Source organism: Diabrotica virgifera, chromosome 5 (assembly GCF_917563875.1).
Source record: "Diabrotica virgifera virgifera chromosome 5, PGI_DIABVI_V3a".
NCBI classification, from domain to species: Eukaryota; Metazoa; Arthropoda; class Insecta; order Coleoptera; family Chrysomelidae; genus Diabrotica; species Diabrotica virgifera.
In genome coordinates, this window is record NC_065447.1 from 37,950,452 (window position 1) to 37,968,493 (window position 18,042).

Below are 18,042 nucleotides of genomic sequence, written 5' to 3' on the forward strand. Positions count from 1 at the left end.
TCGAAGTGCACTTGGTACTTGTTAGGTGTAGACTTTGGTGGAATATACAATGCTCCCAAGATAAACTTACCACACAAGTGAACAAAAAGTTGCTCAATGGAGGAATCTGACGGAATAATTTTTACGGAAAATTTCTTCTTAGTGGCTATTAAAACTCCTCCTCCTCTTACAAATTTGCTAGATTCAGGTGTATGGTCTTGTCTGAAAATGTTGTAATTTGTCAATCCAAGTTCAGCATCATTGAAATCGGCAGTAAGCCAAGTTTCTGTAAAAATGATTACATCGTAGACACAGTTTGACACATTAATACTTAAATCAGTTAATTTGGTACGGAGTCCTCTAACGTTTTGGTAATAAAGAGATAGCTTGCCCGGATTTAGTGGTTTTTTTGGTTCCTTTGGACAATTTTTGGTACGTTATTGATATATTTAATTATTAGATCTTGTTCACCTGCATCTTGACGGGCTAGTAGTTCAGTCTTGACGGTGTCCATGAATTATTACGAGAAGATTTTACCAAATCTGACACAATTGATACGACTTGATACCTCAAACCAGATGGACTAACGACATAAGCTATTCGCTTGGTGTCGTTAGTCAATTTGTTTTGAGGTCTGCATCTATTTTTTTATTTGCTCTTGGTTACTATTTAACAATTCGCTTCGTCTAACTGTTGTCTTCCATTCTCCCCTATGTGTCCTACCCACCTCCATTTTGACATAGCAATATTTTGGATTACCTTTGTGATTTACTAAATATACCTTGTATTATAATTAATGTATTTTACATACAAAAATTAAACCTTAAAATAAATTTTTATACAAAGAGTAGGCGAATAGTTGACTTTTGCAAAAATGCATACGATGTCATCGTAATTTTAGCAGCTAATGTAAATACCGTCTATAAGTTGGCCAATCAGTTTAACAAACACTACATTATCAATATCTGACAAGAGCAGGCTTAATACCTTATATAAGTAGGAGATCATTTGAAGGAGAAACAAAAAATACACATCGTGTTTTCTTTGTCAAGTAATTGGTTTATCTTTGTATTGACTTAATGTGTAATATAAGATCTTGTCTTATGTAATCTTTTTCGGTCAAATTAAAAAATGACTAAAAGTTCACCCATTTAAAAATATTTTTTGTTCAAATGTTACTAGGCAAAAATAAAATACAATAAAAGCTGTAATTTGAAAATGCTCTACGACTCAAACATTTAATTTATTCAGACGAAATACCCTGATTCTAATTCTGTAACGTAGGCCCTAGTCTTTTGTTGAAGAGGTAATGCCAGAAACTCTGGAAGATTAAACAGTCGGCATAAGAGTAAATGGAGTCTTAGATAAAAACATCAGATATGCCGATGATACAGTAATAATAGCCGATAGTTTACAAGACCCGCAAAGACTCATGAGTAAAATAGTAAGGTGTAGTAGGGAGTACGGACTCCCTCGCAATAACAAAATACGAAGTTTTTGAAAATTAGTAACAACAACCATAATACTAACGAAATCTTGATAGTAGAGGGCCAGCAGGTCGAAAGAGTAAAAAAGTACACTTACCTAGGAACACTTATAACAGAAAATAATGACTACACTGCAGAAATCAAAGTCAGAATCGAAAAAGCACATTCTAATTTTATGAAAATGAAAAACGTCCTATGTAGCAAAGATTTAACATTAGCTCTTAAAGTACGCCTAACAAAATGTTACGAATAGAGTGTACTATACTATGGAGTGGAATCATGGACGTTAAATGTAGAGACAATGAGACGGCTTAACGCCTTTAAAATGTGGACCTATAGAAGAATTATGAGGGCTGCCCTGGGTAGATAGAGTTACGAACAATGAAGTACTGAGAAGAATGGGTAAAGAGCAGGAAGTTAAACTTACAATTAAAGAAAGAAAACTACATTATCTTGGGCATGTGATGCGGGGCGGAAAGTATGGCATTCTGCGACTCATAATGCAAGGGAAGATATATGGCAGAAGAAGCATCGGAAGAAGACGAATTTCGTGGCTGATGAACCTGAGAGAATGTTTTGGATGCAGCTCAAAACAACTATTTAGAGCTACTGCCTCAAAAATTAAAATAGCTGTGATGATTGTCAACCTCCGTAGCGGAGATGACACTTGAAGAAGAAGAAGAACGTAAGCCCATTGCAGACGTAATTTTCCAACTAAGATCGGAGCTTAACTCTGTCTGTGTTTTATACTTTACAATAGATATTATTTTCTTCTATATTTCAAGAATGAATCTGTATTTAAATTCATATAATACAGTGTGTCAGTTTGAAAAGTTGCCACCCCCTATAATTTGGTCCCTATAGAAAATCTAAAAATATGCAAAAACACGTCAAATTTATTTGTGAGGGGGATATTTTGTAGACCAGTTTTCAACTAAATTACATCAATCCACTAGTGGAGGCGGACACTACCCCCAAAATCTTTAATGGAAAGGGGGGTTGAGTGATACCTCATTTTAGAGGTCATTCAATTACCTTTTCAAAAATGCCTTATATTTATTTTCAGTACTTTTGGAAAAATCTTGGACTCAATACTCTAAAAAAATTTTGGAGTTCTGAACTCGATACTTAATATCTTTACGGTTTTCCTTGATTGTTTCAAAAATACTCCAAAAAAATACCCTAAGTACTCCAATACCCAAAACAAATTCAAGTTGGAGTTCAATACTCCAAAAAAAGATTTGGAGTTCTGAACTCGATGCTTAATATCTGTGTGGTTTCACTTGATTTTTCCAAGAGTACTGAAAATAAATATAACCTATGTGGTATTTTTGAAAAGGTAGGTAATCGAACGATCTTTAAAATGAGGTATCACTAAACCCCCCTTTCCATTAAAGATTTTGGGAGTTGTGTCCGCCCCCGTTAGAGGGTTTATGTAATTTAGTTGAAAAGTGGTTTATAAAATGTGCCCCTCGCAAATAAATTTGACGTGATTTTGTATATTTTTAAAATTTCTATAGGGACCAAATTATACGGGGTGGCAACTTTTTAAATTGACAGCCTGTATGTACAAATGTTAAGGTTTTAGTAATACGTATTCTATAGAAAATTCTAAATTACACTTATAAAACACAATAAAAAATATGGAGAACACAGAAACGTACAGGTCATACAGGGTGTACCGAAAAGATTGGTCATAAATTATACCACAGATTCTGGGGTCAAAAAAAGGGTTGATTGAACCTCACTTACCTATATACAATAGTGCACACAAAAAAAGTTACAGCCCTTTGGAGTTACAAAATTAACATCGATATTTTTTCATACATATATCGAAAACTCTTAAAGATTTTTTATTGAAAATGAACATGTGGAATTTTTATGGCAGCAATATCTTCAAAAAAAAATTAAAGTGAAATTTGTGCACCCCATAAAAATTTTAGGGGGGTTTTTTCCAATTAAATTATTATTGTGGCACCATTAGTTAAACACTATATTTTTAAAACTTTTTTGCCTCTTAGTACTTTTTTGATAAGCCAGTGTTTATCGAGATATTTTGAATATTTGTCGAATACACCACATATTTGTATATGGTTAAGTATGATTATAGACACCTGCTAATAATCTGAAAATTTAATTATAACTTACATTTTTAGGTATATTTTGAAAAAGAAGCCCCATCTCGATAAAAGGTGACTTATCAAAAGAAGACTAAGAGGCAAAAAAGTTTTAAAAACACTGCGTTTAACTAATGGTACCACAATAATAGTTTAATTGGAATGTACACAAACATTTGGGGGGTTTAAAGGAACAAAACCCCCATAAATTTTTGATGTAAATATATTAAAAAACAAGCCGCATCTCGATAAAAACTGGCTTATCGAAAAAATACTAAGTGGCAAAAAAGTTTTAAAAACGGTTTGTTTAACTAATGGTACCACAATAATGAATTAATTGGAAGTAACAAAAAGTTTGGGGTGGTTTAAGGGAACAAAACCCCCATAAAATTTTTATGGGGTGAACAAATTTCACTATAATTTGTTTTAAGATGCTCCTGCCATAAGAATGATACATGTCCATTTTGAATAAAAAATCTCTAGTAGTTTTCGATAGATTGAAAAAAAATCGATTTTCATTTTGTAACTTCAAAGGGCTGCAACTTTTTTAAGAGCACATTTGTACTAAGGTAAGTTAGGTTCAACTGAACAATTTTTACCCCAGAATGTGTGGTATAATTTATGACAAACTCACAAACTCACAAAAACTACACAGTAATACGATAACACTAAAAAAGTATAGCAATGAAACCAGAATGTCATATGAAGTTGAAAGTTTCAATGACTCTAAAAACAGAACACGTATGAGGTAGCTAACATTCTTGCAGATATATTTTCTAAAGTTTTTGTTGTTGAAGAGTCTGAAGATTTCTATATTATTTTTGAAAAAATGTTCAGATGTCCTCTCTCTTCCACTATCACTAATAATGTGTTGATTTAATGCACTTCTTCTTCTTCATGTGCCTTGTCCATTCCCAACGTTGGCAATTAACATAATATTTTGACTATATTCATAACTTTCCTCGATGTTTTAGTCTCAAAGAAGGATACTGGATATGAGACTTAAGTGTATAGAAAACCAACACATACCAAGAGATATCTCAATTACAAATCAAATCACATTAACGTTAAAAAGAGAATAATTAAATCCTTATATGATAGAGCCAAAATTAAATGTCTTAACGAAAATTCAGTCTTAGAAGAAAAACAATTGTTAACATTTGTTTTATTAAAAAATGATTATCCTTTATCGTTTATAAATTAGGAATTGTCAAGATTTGATCGAATGGAACAGAACAACATAGAACGGCATCCTATAGCATTCACAAGAAATAATACGAGGAAAATATCAATCCCATATAAAAAACTATCCGAGAAACTTAAAACAATAGGAAATAAATTCAACATTTCAACAACATTCAAAACAACAAACACGTTGAGATCTATTCTGTCTAAAATTAACCTAACAGTGAACAAAAAAGTACAAAGAATTGTATTTTTAAAATACCTTGTGAATTCGAACAATTTTATTTAGGTGAAACATCAAGGCCATTGAACGTTAGAATAAGTGAACATCAGTCTTATAATAAAAATAGAGAATTTGATAGATCTCAAATATGTCAACACGCATGGGATAATGAACATAGAGTTCAGCAGTGGAGAGATTCAAAATATAGTCCTGAAAGAAACAGATAGTAAAAAAAATCAAAGAAACGGTTTTAATTATTATGCTAAATGAAACCAATTGTGTCGCAAATTCCTCGGTAGAATGCAGTAGGATGTAGTTACCCACACTAAAAGAGGAAGTCAATAGAAAAAAATACCAGGATTAGTAAGTAAATAACATATCGAGTTAGTACATATTTTATATTTTATTTTTGTTTATATATCTATGTATTATTAATATTATTTATAATTTAAAATAACATATGTACATATTAAGGTCAGAATTTGGTATTAGTTTTGAGAGTAAACTAAAGTGAGACTTAATACTTACGATGTCGGGATAGTATCACGAGGTTTCTTCCTGTTTTTCCCTCCTGATTTACTATGGAATCTCTAGCGCGAGAATTTCACTGTCACCATTGCATGTGGTTGTCTTTTTAAATACAGATCACATGTTATGATTTTTTTGTGACGGATATTCTTGAGATGAGGTTGATTTCATGTAATAGAATGAACTATCTTTCAGTAAAGTCGTCCCAGGAACGCAATTCATAAGTATTGGCAATATCATTTTAAAGTCTTCTACTTTAAAATGTATAAGATATGTTTGAATTGCCGATTTAAATGAGTCAGATTATAGCTATTTATGTACCAAGTCAGTAAAGTTACTCTTTTTCAAACGAGTCTGATATTTATGAGCAGAGCGAACATAGCGAGCGAGGCGAATAACAGACGAGTTCGATGAAGAGACTTTACTGACGTGGTGCATACAAAATTTTATCGCCAAGAATTTGATATTGGTTTTAACACTTAGTTACAATTTACAATTTAAGAGTTGTTTAAATTTTAGACGTAATATAAATTCATGACAGTGATGACAGATGACTTTTGCATGATGGCCGCCTTCGATTTTAAATCGATAGTTATCAATATTGAATAATTATTAAATCGGTAAAATTTTGATTTATTTTATATGAATATAATTGTTACAAAATACTACAGAATTTCACTTTTGACATAAATTTAATTAACAATGTCGTAAATTTTGTATAATATTTTTAATAATTAAAATAAATAAATTTGAAGTTAACTCAATTACATAATTGATTACTGCCATCGACAACTTACATCCAATCTCGATTAATCGCGGCAGGTAAAATAAAATTCTTCTTTCAGTACAATAAAGTGTTACTTTACTGCAGCAAATGGCGGCAAATTAGTATAATAATGAATGACTTTAGTGACGGTTGGCGATAAAATAAATTATTAGAAGAATTTTTTACTAAGCAACAACATTTTTGTTTAATTCATTAATATTTTTTGTATTTTGACAACGACACCCGATTTGGCCGTCGAAGCGTTAATAAAATAATTTTTTTTAGTAAAATTGTGCCTTATTTCCCATTAAAACTAGTTAATTCTGACTTTGTTTGCGGCAGATCTGAATAGTTCGGCAGATGACTATCCGAAACATTACCGCAGGTTTTGGATCCACGAGAGTATTCTCCTTCCTGGACCCCTTCTGCTGTCTACTTTGCCTGGGATGATTAACTGTAGTACTCTACAATTATTGTCCCTCATAACGGGACACAAGTATTCCAATATTCTTTCTTTATAGTTATTCCTACCTCTCTTGCTTTACCTATTCGGCATAGTACCTCCTCGTTGGTCACGTGCTCGTCCAGGATATACGTCGGCAAGCCCACATTTCGAAGGCCTCTACTTTTTTCATTAACGTTGCAGTCATTGTCCACGCCTCCATTCCATATAACAAATCCGGTAATACATAGCACTTCAGAAGTCGGATTTTGAGAGGTAGGGTGAGGCTGTTAGAGGTGAAAATTTGCTTCATGCTAGTGAACGACGCTCTTGCTTTTTCTATTTTATAGGCATTTCCTTCACTTGATCCAAACTTGAAATAATGTACGAATCCACTTGTTCAATTCTTTGATTGTATAATATCAGTTGTCTTGGACGTTGGTGGGTTTTGCTTACTAACATTCATTTGGTTTTTGTGATGTTTAGTTTGAGTCCCAAAATGGGAGGAAACAAAAGCATTGGCCATGGATAGAAGGAAATAGAAGGAAATGTGGAAGAAAACGACTGACAACCAAACCCGATAGAGATCTTTTGTGCATACTTAAATCCAGGTAAATCCTAGGACGCCAAATAATTCTACTGAGGTTGAGTAGCATCCTAGTTGACCGGTTTCCTATGTCAGAGGGCGCTAGGGTAACCTCTTCTAGGACTTTCAGTCATTTGCAGAACAATGCTACGCAGTTGCATAGTATACTGCCGTTTGTGTTTCGTTGTCATAGAAAAAACAGTTCTCACTCTCTTATTTGCCCATTTTTTTGAGATGGTGTCTCAGAGGGCATTGACCAGTGAGAAGGCCAGTGACCATTTTTATATATCTTTAATTATTTTAAGAAGGTGGGTTGTTGCAGTAGGTAACAGTTTTATGAGCCTTTTTGCTTGCCTTTGTCCTGGTGTGTTAGACCAGTATAGTTGTAGTTGATTTAGTTCCCAGTTCTGGAGTTCCTCTCTTATGTGACTTTTTGTGTCCACAGAAGGGTTCTGAACTTTGGATTGGTGTGTTGACCCCTTCTTTTGTGAGGCTATCAATTTACTCATTCCCTGCAATTCCCTTGTGACCTGGCACCCACATCGAAGCGGCTTGGTTGCATTCCGCCAGCTTCCCGAGGGATTGCTTACAGTCTCAAAGCAACTTTGACTCACATGTAAATAACTTTAGAGCCTTTAAAGCAGCTTGACTGTCTGATAAAATAAGGAATTTTACCCTACGAGTGTCTCGGTGGAGACATTCTTCGGCAACCATGTTTGTGGCATGTATTTCTGCCTGAAAGATAGTTGTGGCGTTCACAATAGATTTGGATAGCCTGAATTTGTGCCCAGTAACTCCCACTCCTGCTCTTTTATCTGTCTTAGATCCGTCCGTACACCATACGAGTGAACCTTATTCCAGTTTCGGTTCAACTGATTCGCCCATTTGGTGGTTTTTATGACCACTTCATAGGGTGTTTCGAAGTCTAATTTGACCGATATGACATCTGTTGGCCTATCCTTAGAATTCAAACAAAATTTCTTCCAAGATGTTAAGATCGCCTACTAGACCGCCAGCTTTTATTATTTGTGTCTGTCGCAGATTTAATGCAGTGGTTACTGCCTCCCTCCTTATGCAAAATTTCAGGGGAGGAAGGTTCACTATCGCCTCTTAGGTTGCATTGGGACATGTTGATATTGCACCTGTGATTCGCAGACAAAGTAGCAGCTGCACATTTTATAGCTTGGCGTTAGCTGTTGTTTTGGGCTTTTGGCCACCATACGAGTGATGCCTATGTGAACATACTAGAAACTAGAAAATTTGGCATTCGCTGACAACGCCTTGAGTGGATTAATGATTTTTTAACAAATCGGGATTTTTTTGTTAAAGTTGGCGAATCGCTGTCATCTAATAACTAGTTTATAGTGGTGTACCACAAGGGCCTCTTTTGGATCGACTAGTATTCGGTCCTGTAATTCCGGTCTTGAACTATGGTTGTACAGAAGGATCCTGAAGAAACCATGGACAAAGTCTCGATTGAAGAAGTACTACAGAGGATGAACACAACCGCAGATTTAGTCAACATCGTGAAGGGCCGTAAGCTGGAGTCCTTGAGAGATATAATGATAAATCAACAGATACGAGCTACTCCAATGCATTTTACAAGGTAAAATTGAAGAAAAAAGGGCCCCAGGACCAAGAAGGATATCCTGGCTTGCCAATCTGAGTACATGGTATAGAAAGACTTCAACACAACTACTCCGTATAGCAACCAAAAAAGTCCGGTCCCTATTACTCTTTATTTTTTTTAAGAATCCGCGTTGAGTAATTGTTTTGTAAATAACTTATATTCGGATAATTATTTGAACATTGAATAATTACTTTACTATCGCAGACAACTCCAAGGCCTAAAGAGCAAACATATAGATATAAACCAAAAGAAGTATGCAGATGTGGTATTTAATTGATAAGGGAAATATTTTTTTGAGTTTTAACACATATAGCTGGTAACTATGATATTAATTGTGTTTAGCAAAATCATACGTGACTATATAAGAGGGTTTTAGCACGGCTTTTTGTAATAATCGTTTAAAAAATCTGTTTAAAAGGAAGAACAGCAGCTTCATCCAGCATTGTGGGCAAGTTTGTCTCGCTAACACAGTCACAATGGTTCGGGCGTTGCATATTCTTGCAACGTTGCTTGCTCTACAACTCAGGTAAGGCAATAGATATATAATATATAACTTTAATTTGGATATAAATTAAATAAATTAAAACTTTTTATATAGCGCATTGATTTTTGCAAATACAATATTTCACCTATAAATTTTCGCTCACTTATAATCTATCTTCAATTTTCTATCTTCGCCTGTTAATAAAATAATAAAAAAAAATTACTAACAAATTTATTCAAATAGTCTTAGAAATATATCTATTTCTTCCTGACGTTTTCTTTGTGATACCTTGGCATTTTAAACCGTTAAGCTATATCCGTGGAACCTTTCTCTCATTTGCTCGATCAACTTTATTATTATATTTTGTTATATTTTTTTTTACAGTTCTGGCGTTTCCTAGAATAAAACAAACGAGTGAGGTTCTTAAAAATTATATTGTATTTCTCAAAAGTCATGCATAAAATTCATAGTTTTATTCTTCACGGAATTTATAAAAAAAAAACACAGAAAAATATATCGATTTTTTTTGTTGCTTATATAGCTTTTTATATGTTCTTAGAAAGTTTTGATTTTATTGCCTTTTTTAAATCATGTCTTTTATATTTAATTGATTTATTCGAAGAAATAAATAGTCCTTTCAGAGACAAATTCAATAGTACAGAGTTTATCCTTTTTTTTATTTTTTTTTCTCCTTTTCTAATTGCTTTGTAAAATATTTAATGAAATTTTAAGGATATTATAATTTGGTTTTTCTTTGATTTTTCTTGTTATGGTGTCTCATTCAATTAATGAATGTTGGCAATTACTTCAGCATTTGTTATTCTATTCTCTACGATTTTTATTAGTTCTTCATTTAAACCATTCCATTATCATATAAACAGGTGCAAAATATATGATATTTTGCACATTTTGACGGATTGGGGTCACTCCCTTTCTTTCCTTATATGATCAAGGACCTGTCTATATATAGCTCTCCCCAGGGAATTTTAAGTATTCTCCTGAAAGAAATCAAATAATTAGACAATCTAAGGTATGCTGACGATACGGTTCTCCTGTCGGAAACGCTAGTAGAGCTACAACATCTCGTTCAAAGTCTTAATATATACTCTAATAGTTACGGCTTGAAAATTAATTTAAAAAAAAAACTAAATATATGATAATCGCGAAATCAAAGAACATCAGATCTAATCTTCTAATAGACAATACAGCGATTGAGCTTGTGTCCTGTTATAAATATCTAGGTGCTTGAACACTAAAACAGTCGACCATAAAAAACATCGAAGCATTCGAGGCGTGGTGCTATAGGAGCATTCTCAAAATATCATGGGTCGACTGCGTCACTAACACGCAAGTACTCCAAAATTTAGCAAAAATGCGAAATTGTAAACGAGATAAAAACTAGAAATATTTTATATCATACTTGGGCCACATTATGGGGGAGGGTAAAAAGTACGAACTTTTAAGAAATATGATGCATGGCAAAATTAAGGCCAAAAGAAATGTGGGAAGGCAAAAAATGTCGTCGTCAATGGTTCGAGTGTAGTTCGATTGAAATTTTTAGCCGCGCTGCTAACGAAGTTGCAGTGGCAATGATGATTTCCATTCTCCGCTAGGGGTGGCAGAAAGAAGAACAGTACTAATAACAACTCAAACGAATTGACAGAACTATGCCAAAACTCCATTACTACCAGTGTTAAACTGTTGTTGATGTCGTTGATATTGTTTATACTTAATCAATCTTACGTAACGGTCGTACGAGTATTATATTTGATCATAGCATGTTTTCAGAAGAATTTGTAATTTAAAAGAGATTTTCTCGTATCCTATCCACTTTTTGATTGCTGCTTACTCTATTCTCATGTGACTTATAACTCAAAGTTGATTGTACAGTTGTTGATATATTATAATACAAGGTTTTTGTTTATTGTAATCTTTTTAGATTTATTTTCGTTTTTTAATATTTATCCTTTTTTATTTTTCAGTTATGGAGATCCCCAACCTGGATATCCTGTTCATCCTCATTTACCACCTAAAGATTGTGAACCGTATCCAGTACACTATCCTCACCCAATACCTGAGCCAGCATGTGAAATTCCTGTAATACCACCACCACACTACCCTCATATAATACTCGAACCAGTATGTGAAATTCCTGTATTACCAGTAATTGTCGGACCAATCTTGGACTATGATGATTGTGACTATCCGTATCCTGGATATCCTCATGGCCCCATAAATCCTGGTCCACTACCACCACATCTACCACTTCCTCATCATCTTCCAATTCCTGAACCATGTGATGGTCTACCAGACTGGCTAGTTGCCTGGCCAAATGAATGGCCGCGTTATTTCCCATGTGGTTGGCCAGATGATTGGCCTTGCGATTTTCCCCTTGGTTTGCCCAATAACTGGCCTATTGATTTTCCACACGGATTACCACATGACTGGCCTAATCACTTCCCACATGGTTGGCTACCAGATCATTTACCACATGGATATCCCAATGCTTGGCCCTGTGACTGGCCTGAAAACTGGAGGGATTACTGGCCTGATTGCTGGCCTAATTACTGGAATGACTGTGAACTTCCAATACCATTACCACATGGACATGCATATCCACACGGACCATACCCAGGACCAGGACCATATCCAGGCCCAGGTCCCTTAGGACCATACCCAGGTCCAGGTCCCTTACCACTACCTCTACCATACCCACATCCTTCTTTACCAATTGAATCATGTGATGTAATTCCATATTCACACGGTTCACCACATGGCTTGCCTCTTTGTTTTCCACAAGGTTGGCCAAATGAATGGCCCAGACATTTCCCAAATGGTTGGCCAGACGATTGGCCTTGCGATTTTCCCCTTGGTTTGCCCAATAACTGGCCTATTGATTTTCCACACGGCTTACCACATGACTGGCCTAATAATTTCCCACACGGTTGGCCTGTACCCCATGGATATCCCAATGAGTGGCCCTGTGAATGGCCTGACAACTGGCAAGAATACTGGCCAGACTGCTGGCCCAACTATTGGGATGGTTGTGATTACCCCTATCCGGCTGGTTCAGTTCCTGCTATACCTCCACCAGTTGAAAGCTGCGATGTCTTTCCCAAAGAATTTTCATTTGGAGTAGCTAGCGGTGCCTACCATATTGAAGGTAAAACTATTGTGTAGCTATTTTATTCTATTATTTAAACTAATAATTTACCAATGAATATCTCACCAGACAGAATTTCGCATGGTTGATGACTAAATTACCTTATATTTTTTAAAGGGGCCTGGGATCAGGATTGCAGAAGCGAAAGCATTTGGGATCGTTGGCTTCACACATGTCCATCAGTAGTCCTTGATGGTTCAAATGGTGATATTTCTGCAGATGCATACAATCATATTAAGGGAGACATTGAACTCTTGAACAATCTAACTGTTAGGCATTACGTATTCTCCATTTCATGGCCTAGAATCATATACGACGGATGTGGTGAAGTTAATCCCTACGGAATTGAACATTATCGTAAGCTTATTAAGCTATTAAAACTTAATCACATTGAACCAATCGTAGTTCTCTACTATGGCGATCTTCCTCAAGCTCTTCAAGATCAAGGAGGATTCCTGTGTCCATCTTTTGTTGAATGGTACACTGAATATGCAAGAGTTTGTTTCGAATGCTTTGGAGATGATGTTAAATATTGGATAACTTTCCACAAACCAACGGTTATCTGCAAAGATGGCTATGGTCAAGGAACATTTGCTCCTGGTATAAACGATGGACCTGGAAATTATGAATACATTTGTGGTCACAACCTCCTTAAAGCTCATGCTGCTGCTTACCATTTATACGATGACTACTACAGACCATGCCAAAATGGTAATACGTGTGTTTTTTTAAATATTTGTAAAAGAATACTATTATTTTATTATTTTAGGAAAGATATCAATCACTCTTAACTCCGATTGGTATGAACCTCAATCTTGTTGTGACACTGACTTATGTGCTTCTGAAACTAAACTTCAATTCCAAGTAAGTCGTAGGGTTTACTTTTATCTACATTGTACTTGGCTTGTTAACAAATAATGTAATTTAACTTAAATTTGAATTTTATTTATTTAAGATTGGTTGGTTTGCCCATCCTATTTACCTTGGAGATTATCCAGAAGTTATGATTGAAAGAATTCGTCTAAATTGCGACTACAACGGTTACTACAACGCAAGACTTCCAGTCTTTTCGCACGCAGAAATCGAATACATTAAAGGAACTCATGACTTCTTCTCCCTTGCCTACGATTCAGCATTCTATGTTACAGCTTGTGTTGACAATTACTGGGGCAACATATGTTATGAATCAGATGTGGGAGTGCAATTAGTTGGCTGTGAAGGGGTAAGTAAAGTTTATAAAAAATGAGGAAAATTTGTTAAGTCAAAAATATTTAGCTTTTTTACCTATACCTACATATTTATGTGTTTCTTTATTTAAGGAATTCCTTACCTGTGGAATTAGATCACTTCTTGGATGGATCAGCAGAAACTACTATAACCCATCTGTATTCATTACTAATGACGGATACGCGTCATGTTCAAGAGACTGTTATGATTGTGATAGAATTGAATATATTAAGGTAAATGATTTATTTCTATTAAAATATTGTGCTTTATACACTCTATATATATGTTGTGCCAATATTTTTAGGCTATCCTTAGAAATGTCAGACTTTCAATGATTGAGGACTACACCAGAGTATATGGATACACCTACTACAGTTATATCGATGGATTTGAATGGAACCTAGTCGATGGAAGACTAGGTGGATACACGTAAGAATAATTATTTATTGCCTGTATATTACAAATATAATTATATATTTGATTTTATATTTACCAATAAGTATATGTATTTTGCAATTATCATTAGTATTCCATTCTATAAATTAATTTGTTTATTGAAAAGGCAGTGTATGTTTCCTTTCGATTCAGAGGCCATGCACAATCTCCAGACAGCTATTTCTGTCCTACTATTTCATCAGTGGAGCTGCGTGCATACCTATGAAGCAGAACGTAACCAAACTGTCTATTCTGTTTACTGTTTCACAATGAGTTCTTACCGATATTTAACATTAATTTAATTATTTATATTACAGCCTTAAATATGGTTTATATGATGTGGAATTCGACTGCCCTCAGAAGACAAGGACAGCCAGATCTTCAGCAGCATACTATCAACATCTCGCTTCTACTGGATGTATCGACAACCCTTGCCCAATCCCGTACTGCTACGACTATAATTACGACTATTACCATTACTAGGTAATAATAGTATGACTAATATTATGTACTTACCTTGGCAAATGATTAGATTTAATAAACGAGCATTTTAAAAACCCATGTTTGCATTTTTATTTATTTAACTGGTAAAAAAATTTAAATTCTCAAGAAAGATTCCAAAATTTATGATGACGACCCAGATGGAACTACTCTTTCCAGATTTAGATTCCCGCTACAATAATGTAGACTAAATAATTTTCAAAATAAGTACAATAGTTAACATCTTAAGACTTTTGGTCTCAACTATTATCTAGAACGTGTTTTTAATACTGTTTAATATATAATTTACGCATCCCAAATTTAAAAAATTTACATACCTTTTCTTGAACTAAAATCTGAAAAAAACATTATTTACCTCCAAAAATAGGGATGAAAATACCCACAGTATTAAATTAATATAAATTAGACAGGGTTTGCTTGAGGAGCTTGAGGAAGTTTTACAAATTATTGTAAAATGTGTATGAATAAAGCTCAATATGATAAAGATATTACAATTATTGTTACTGATATATTACAGGATGAGAGTAGAAGTTATTTAGCTTTTCTGGTATTTTTGAAAATTTAGTTTTCATTATAATACGATGTTTAACCAATAGAATCGCGGATTAACGTTATGTATCCAAGATGGCACATACTCAATAGGGAACTTGCATAAAATTTTACATTCGAAAAAAATGCTATAAATCGCAACAGAATTTAAAACATATATCAAAGAAAAAAAAGATTTTTTTGTCTTTGGTTTGGCTCTTAAAAACGATTAAAAAAACGCACCCTCATTGGTCGTGGCCACATATAATTATTGTAGGATTTGTTGTACTCACGATTAATTCATTAGGTTTGACATTCGTTTTGACAATGACACTCAGTTTTATAAATATTTTGATAGTTGCTTTTTCTGACTAATATTTTTAGAGTGTTTTTGTTTAGACAATTTCGAACTAATATTTAAGTGTTTTTGTTAAGCAGACAACATATATTATACTTACGATAAAATGATATTGACATACATGAAGACCTTGTGTATTAACTGAAATATCTTTAAAGTCTTCTATCGGCTGGTAATTGAATAAATATTTTATTGGGATTTTTAGTAGTTGTACTTTTACAAAATGGCACTAAACAACACTTACAGTGTTTTCTTTTATTTTTCATAGTAAACCATCTTTCCTTTCCTTCAAAAACTGTATTAAACTTCAACCTCAACAAAATTAGAATGGCATACAATAAATGTCATTAAAATATAAATATAACCGTAAACATAAACATAAATAAAGTATAATTATGTGACGTCAAGGGTCGTTTGAACTCTTTTAAATACCTACACAGAAGATTTTAAATTTGTACTTCTAAGTTATTATGAGTTTTTAAAGCGTGAAATTTTGGAAATTTCATTTTTAAATAAAACTGAACATTATTATGTAATAAAAAAAGTGCAAGTTACCTATTAGAAATGTGAAGTCAAATGCATACGCTTTTACATTTCACAATATTTAAACAAACTGATAAATGTCAAGAATAAATATTGTTTTGAAGAAAATTTCTGAAGACGGTAGGGATATTGAAAATTTAACCCCACCTGAAATAAATATGTGAGCAAAAATAACATCAGAAAAGTCACTGAGGGAAAAATCGCATTAAAATTTAAAAAGATGTTTTGTAAATTTTTGGAGTCAACGATTAACAATAAGTTAAAAAGATTTTACGAAAATGTTTTACTTTTCTTTTTTGATGAGATGCCTAAAAAATTTAAAAATTATCTATTTACCTTTTGGACTCATTACTCAACATTATAATCTATGTTGTCCATTGGACAAAACGTAGATATATCCAAATATTTTGAATTACTATCCTTATTAAGCGAAAATGTATTTTTTTATGTCTTGTGTCTACTTAATGCAAAAATAATTTGGATATCTTCAATTTTCTTGGATTTATTGTACTAATATTAATTTATGTCAAATTATTTGACAAATAATGACATGATTTCAAAGTCAGTTAAATATGAACAGCCAGGGCGTTATTTTTCAAAATAACACCTTATAGTCCGTTCTTTAACGGTAAAATATTGCAAAACCTCTAAATTTTAAAGAACCGCTTGGATTGACATGAAATTTGGCATACACATAGCTAACAAGTCAACCAAAAAAAGTGATATAATGCCGATATGTGCTTTTGCCCCGGGGGTGGTTTTCACCCCCTCTTGATGGTGAAAAAATATTCGTCCAAAGTAAGTCCGGAAATCGATAAACTGACTAATTTTAAGTAACTTTTGTTCTTTAGATTTTTTCCACTAAGTCAATACTTTTCGAGTTATTTTCCAGTGAATATGTTCATTTTTCCTACAAAATAACCACGTTTTTAGACGGTTTTTCGCAAATAACTCAAATAATAAGTATTTTGTCGAAAAAACATTTGTATCAAAAATATAACCGGTAAAAAATTTAAAAAATGGTGGAAATGTCACCTCTCTGTACCTAGTAGAAGCAGAGTTATAGCTAATTGAAAATTGTTTCATATTCGTCAAATTGCAAATGGAATAATTTAACGTGAAATAACCAAAAATGAATCATATTTCGGGGAAAACTCATTACAACTTTTATTAAGGTGTTTAAAAAAGCTTCATTTTTGTTTTATAAAAAAAAATTCTAGCATCAAAATAAACAAGTTACGCTCAAAATAAAGTTGGTCCCTTTTTTTCTGTAAAAAAATCGGGAAAATCACCCCCTAATTACTGTCTCAAATGAACTTAATCCTTACGACTTCACAAGTTTCTTGACTCCTGTATGTATTGTTTATAGGATCTGTAAGCTTCATCGGTTCAAAGTCCTTATTTTTGAAAGGGCTGTAGTTAAAAGGGGTTGAACGAGTCGCTGATTACGAATGTATGCAAATTTAGAAACACCAAATCTTAATCAATTTTTGTCTAACAGAAAAACAAAAAAATACATGGTATTCAGAAAAGCAATTCTGACTTTTTTTGTTTCTCGAGATTTTTGGTATCTCTAACAATTTTTAAGTTATTTTGAAAAAAACATATTTTTCAAAATTAAAATTTTTGAAAATTTTACGTTAAAACCAATTTTTTTTTAAATAAGCACTTTGAATCGATGAAACTTAAAGATCATATTAACACAACGTAAGTAAAATAATATGTGGAGCGGTAACCATTAATTTCGTTTAAGTTGCTAATTAGGGGGTAGTCTTTCCAATTTTTTTTGCCAAAACAAAAGGGACCAACTTTGTGTTGAGCGTAATTTGCTTAAATTTAATGCTAGAAACTTTTTATAAA

The 18,042-nt window shown here is 33.4% G+C and overlaps 2 protein-coding genes and 1 long non-coding RNA gene across 3 annotated transcripts in view; 2 read left to right on the forward strand and 1 right to left on the reverse strand.

Moving 5' to 3' along the window:
* The window catches only part of LOC126885003 (small proline-rich protein 2H-like), a 71,684-nt gene that overhangs the window by 37,331 nt on the left and 16,311 nt on the right, over positions 1–18,042 (forward strand). The window lies entirely within an intron of this gene.
* On the forward strand, positions 9,257–14,813 carry LOC126884993 (myrosinase 1-like). Its single transcript, XM_050651381.1, has 8 exons — positions 9,257–9,469; positions 11,410–12,590; positions 12,708–13,301; positions 13,360–13,454; positions 13,546–13,812; positions 13,910–14,050; positions 14,122–14,246; positions 14,570–14,813. The coding sequence occupies exons 1-8, from the start codon at positions 9,420–9,422 to the stop codon at positions 14,733–14,735; spliced, it is 2,619 nt and encodes an 872-aa protein (XP_050507338.1). The 5' UTR covers positions 9,257–9,419; the 3' UTR covers positions 14,736–14,813.
* On the reverse strand, positions 9,642–16,680 carry LOC126885005 (uncharacterized). Its single transcript, XR_007698222.1, has 2 exons — positions 16,519–16,680; positions 9,642–9,823 (listed from the first exon to the last, which is right to left on the reverse strand). It is a non-coding gene; the product is annotated as an uncharacterized LOC126885005 (long non-coding RNA).